At 40.8% G+C, this 4,687-nt stretch overlaps 2 protein-coding genes across 2 annotated transcripts in view; one reads left to right on the forward strand and one right to left on the reverse strand.

Moving 5' to 3' along the window:
* On the reverse strand, nucleotides 1–3,650 carry ppp1r11 (protein phosphatase 1, regulatory (inhibitor) subunit 11). Its single transcript, XM_083899668.1, has 3 exons — nucleotides 3,431–3,650; nucleotides 2,307–2,415; nucleotides 1–1,404 (listed from the first exon to the last, which is right to left on the reverse strand). Exons 1-3 carry the CDS (start codon nucleotides 3,506–3,508, stop codon nucleotides 1,220–1,222), a joined length of 372 nt encoding a protein of 123 aa, XP_083755794.1. The 5' UTR covers nucleotides 3,509–3,650; the 3' UTR covers nucleotides 1–1,219.
* Nucleotides 3,651–4,374: 724 nt separating this feature from the next.
* vars2 (valyl-tRNA synthetase 2, mitochondrial) overlaps nucleotides 4,375–4,687 on the forward strand; it is a gene marked incomplete at its 5' end in the record, with an annotated part of 15,444 nt that continues 15,131 nt past the window's right edge. Inside the window, 2 exons of the mRNA XM_083900239.1 lie at nucleotides 4,375–4,563; nucleotides 4,668–4,687. The exon at nucleotides 4,668–4,687 is cut by the window's right edge and continues 59 nt beyond it. Coding sequence (XP_083756365.1) covers nucleotides 4,375–4,563; nucleotides 4,668–4,687 — 209 coding nt within the window. The remainder of the gene's footprint in view (nucleotides 4,564–4,667) is intronic.

Consider the following 4,687-nt stretch of genomic DNA (forward strand, 5'->3'; position numbering starts at 1 on the left):
CGCGTCACCGTCACAGAGTCCAGTTACACGAGTCAGAGTATGAAAGCCGATTCAAGTCCATTCACGTCGCGCGTCAAACACTCCCTTTTTCTAGGAATAGGTCTTTTGGACGATGGTGTGCATGTATATTTGTGATGAGCGTTGCAAGGTTCCATGAATGCATCTCGTAGCTGTTCCTCTGAGCTGCTAAAGTCCACAGAGAAATTTTTGTGTTAATAAGTCGCCGATTTTCACTCATTGCTCTGCAGTGTGATCATATCAGGCGAAAATCGGTGAAGTCAACTGTTATCAAAAAATTAATAATCAACTAATCCATGTTTTGTTGCCGTGGTAACATCGCTGTACATCAGCGAGTGTTTATGACACGATGTGCTCACCATTCTCCTCTTTTACATACAGTACATGAGCAGTTGTTTCAATATTTATTGCCACTATATTTATATTCTATGGTGACAAACATGCGTCAAGAGAGGATTTTTAGGCTTTTCGGAACAAACCAATTTAATGCCAGTGAACATGATTTTTTTTTGTCGTCACAGCCAAAAAATATGAACATCTTAAAAAAGAACTAACCATGTACATCCTCTCATGTGTCAATAATAATAGTGAGAAATAACAATAATAAGAAAGCAGCTAACCCTTTTCAGCTCGGGAGGGTTCGATGAATCACGTGGCAGTTGAGAGGAAGAGTGCGTTCCTATTGGCTGTTGTTACTAAGCAACTGCATCTCCATGTTTTCCTTCAGTTTAAAGGTCGCTATTCCAGCACTGATGACAACTAATGTCTAAAAGAGTTATCCAATAAAGGTAATGACCAGAGTTTCCTCCAGATCCTGCCTACTGCAGCTTTAAACAGAGACGTAAATAATCATATAGTTTAGTCCTTTTTAGAGTTTTTACATACAGTTCAGAGATGGCACAATACTGCGTACGTTTTTACTTCATAGAACGCAGAGAATGATTTTCAATTAAACGCCTCCATGTGGTAATTTCCAAATGTTTTGACTGTTTTATAGCAAGTGTCCATATCCCGACCGGACTCTCTGACTCGTGACGAGAACGCAGCACCAGTCCTGCCTCGACCTCAGTGAAGAAACTTGCCTTCAAACAAAAGAAAAGAAATAAAAAGAAAAGAAACAAGTGCAGTTTTGAAATACACCATAGTCGTGGTGACAAACCACACTCACACACTCTCTCTCTATCTTGCCCTCTACAGCTTATTAATGGCTGTGCGAGCCTCCAGAGTTAGGGGGCGCTGTGGTTCCCCCGGGCCCTCTCTGTTCGTGGTTTCTCCTGCCGTGGCCCAGGACGCAGTGAGCGCTGCCACACCCTTCGTCGTCGTCTTCGCCCTCGCTTTCGGACGATGACTCCCCAAACTGTTTTGGCTTCTCGTAAATACAGCAGCCTGGAAATGGACACGACGTGATTAGATTATTAAGAGTCATGTGATCTAACAGCTACTGCGGTGATGTCTTCTGTGTCTCAAACTGAAATCAAAGACATCAGCGCGACACCGACTTCAAACGCGTGCGGTCAGAAATAGTAACTAAAAGAGAGTGTTGTGTAAAAATAGCTTTTCTGCTGCTGTTTGAGTGACACAGAGGGAGAAGTGTTTATTAACTGCAGTGAAATATGTGTGTGTTGGGACAATAGAAAATTAATTATTTATATATATAATATAATATATATATATATTTTTATTTTTTATTAATATTTTTAATTGACAATTGCAGACAGCAGCCTTTCGTTAGCCTAATAGCATAATTGCCTAAATAATTTTTTTTGGGGTAATTATGATATCTGCCTAACTTTACCAATGTGCTTGCTAAAAAAAAATAGTTTTTTTCTTGTTTTCTGAAAACGTATAAATATGTCTTAGGCAACTATGCTATTAGGCTAACGATTTATCAGTGCAAGAAGTGACTTTCCAATCAGCTGATGTATGAAGTGCATCTATTGCCACCAGGTGGCAGCAGCAGCATCAGGCTTTTGGTTGATGGAGTACATGTATATTTGTGATGATCGTTACAAGGTTCCATGAATGCATCTCATAGCTGTTCTTCTAAGCTGTTAATAAAACCCATAACTCGCCAAAGTCCATAGAGAAATGTTTTCCTATATCAGTAACACTTTATCCAATCAGGACTCAGAAGTCCACAAAGAGGCGGGTCCTCTCTGCTCATGAGGTTAAGATGGTTTATGGGAGGAGAATGTAATGACAACAATCGACTAAAACTTTTACCAAAGCAGCTTACTATACTATATGTATTAATGAGATTCCAGTATGTTCTTACGAAGGAAACTCACACTTTGATGACCTTCTGCCCAGGTGCTCATTGTCAACAGTGTCACTGGACCACTCCACCTTCTTCTCAGTCTTCCTCTTCCTCAGTTTGATTGTCAGGCTTCGTCCCTCCTGTAACATGACGACAGGTCGGCTGTGAGATACTAAACTGTACTCCTCAAAGAAATCTATATCAAATACTAAAAACTCCCTTGTTAATAACCTGGTTTTCAGTTTTTGCGAACATTGATTCGGAGAAAAGAGCCGATTCAAACGCATTACTTTTATTATTAGCGGTGGAATTAGATCGTGATTGGTTAGTCATTCAGAATAAACATCTGAGGCAGATGATCAACTGCAGGAAACAGCCAGCATCATGATTACCTTTCAGCAAATAGGTTATTGACTTAATGCACTGTTGCTTTGTTTGTTTATCTGCTTGTGAGCAACATGAGTCACAATTCTTATTACAATTTCTGAAGATGTAGGTATCTAGTATCCAGGAATAAATTATTTTAAAACAAATACAATTATAAACCTTGCAACTGAGACAGAGAAATGTATTGATACAGTGCGATTGATTGGCCTCGGTGACGGTTTGCTCTCTCAAGGAGCCGGTTACTAACTGATGTTATTATGTTTAAATGGTCAGTAAGTAAAGTGGCAGGGTTCCCTCATCCATCATGGACACCACCACAACAGATGGAACCATCATCATTTATCTCTCAAGTGTTTTCTGATACTTGCCAAGTGTAAATAAGAATGTGTTCTTCTTGTTTTGACTGATAAAATAAAGGTTAAATTGAAAAATAACCACCAAAACACCTGATTTTGTGCCTGGCTGTTGTCAGTGCATTAGACTCACAATGAAGGTGGTAATGAGTGTATAATTACACATACTCAAGACTATTAATACACACATGACTGACATCACGACGAGCTCTGACAGCAACAGAAGCTCACTCTTACTAACAGGTTAGGCCTCATCAAGCATTCACTCAGTCATGTGTAGGGAGTTCAGGATGAGGACATGATGCCTCCTCCACTCCCTTCACTGCTGCAGCGCTGTCAGTGTGACACAGTTCCACCGCTGGCAGTTAAATCAGAGCCCCCCTCTTCCTCTTCCTCCTCCTCCTTATGTACTTACCTGTTGGGGCGGCGGCGGTGTGCTAGTTTCAACAGTCTCCGTTATCGTCTCACTCGATGTCCCGGGAACCTCCGCCATCCCTGCAGCTGCTTTGCTAACGCTAACGTTAGCGAGCTTTAAGGTTGTAGAGTCGGTGTTGTGTGTGTGTGTCTGTGTGTGTGGAGTTGCAGCGTTACGTAGCTACAGTCGTCACTTCACTTTTAAAAAACAGAGCCCGTTATATAAAAAAATAATAATGGTTGTTGCTGATATGAGGCCAGCGGTGTGTCTGTTCAGCGCATCAGCAAGATGTGGCTAACATGGAGTCAAGCTACCTAGCGAGTGAGTTAGCAACACTCAAACAGGAAGTCGATTGTTTTCACGTCAAACAAAAAAACAAAATACAAAATAAGTATGACACACCAAAGCAATACGATTGCCTCAATAAGAACACATTTCTATTACATACTATACTTAGTATCAATTGACACAAATTATTTAATTTTTTAATTTTTAAATTGCTTACGTGCTTTTATTTTTAAAAATTCATGGACAGGTACGTTTTTTGAGTTCAGCTTGATAGAGAGGGGGGAAGATATTTTCAGACGGACAGAGATCGTTTCCGGTTGTCCGTGAGATATTACAGTCCGTGTGAAATGTCATGTCCTCATGACAGGTATATTAGATTATATAAACAGTATAGCAGCGGGATATGAATTAGCGGAACATTTCCGCTGCGTTATGAAATAAAGTACGATTTAAGACGGCAGCACAGACTAAATGGAGCTTCACGGGATTACAATGACGAAGTTAAAATGTCGTGAGTGAACTAACAGAGCACTGAGTGTGTTGAAAATACAGTAAGTAAACTTAGCTATTTAAAAAAAACAATGGCGTTCTTATTGTTTAGCTTCTAATACACGATAAGGCTATGACTCTGGTCTGTTTCCTTGTGACGTGTAGTGATGTGGAGGACAGGCGGTGTCCTCGGGGTGAGGCTGGCAGGCAGAGGAGCAGCCGGACTCTGCTCCAACAACTCACAAAAACCGCCCTGTTCGTCGTCCAAGTCACAGTCTTCTCCTGCTCGACCTCGGGCTGAGAAACAGAGGCGCAGACGAGAGCGGGAAGAGGCGATACTGTCAGGTCAACACGGTGTAAGTGATGCTAAAGTACAATTACACACACACACACACACTCAGGTCAAGTAATAATAATTAAATAATTAAACTTATTCTTTTTTATTGTTGATACTTTTCAGGCTGAGGATACGTCTGTGAA

This window comes from Microchirus variegatus (genome assembly GCF_963457635.1).
Source record: "Microchirus variegatus genome assembly, chromosome: 13".
Taxonomy (NCBI): Eukaryota; Metazoa; Chordata; class Actinopteri; order Pleuronectiformes; family Soleidae; genus Microchirus; species Microchirus variegatus.

What these genes read in the sequence shown, in the direction of transcription:
- ppp1r11 (XM_083899668.1), bottom strand. Translation starts at nt 3,508, where the DNA reads ATGGCGGAGGTTCCCGGGACATCGAGTGAGACGATAACGGAGACTGTT. An exon ending in CACCGCCGCCGCCCCAACAG is followed by an intron (nt 2,416 to 3,430) that starts GTAAGTACATAA and finishes GTCATGTTACAG; the next exon opens with GAGGGACGAAGCCTGACAAT. An exon ending in GGGCAGAAGGTCATCAAAGT is followed by an intron (nt 1,405 to 2,306) that starts GTGAGTTTCCTT and finishes GTCCATTTCCAG; the next exon opens with GCTGCTGTATTTACGAGAAG.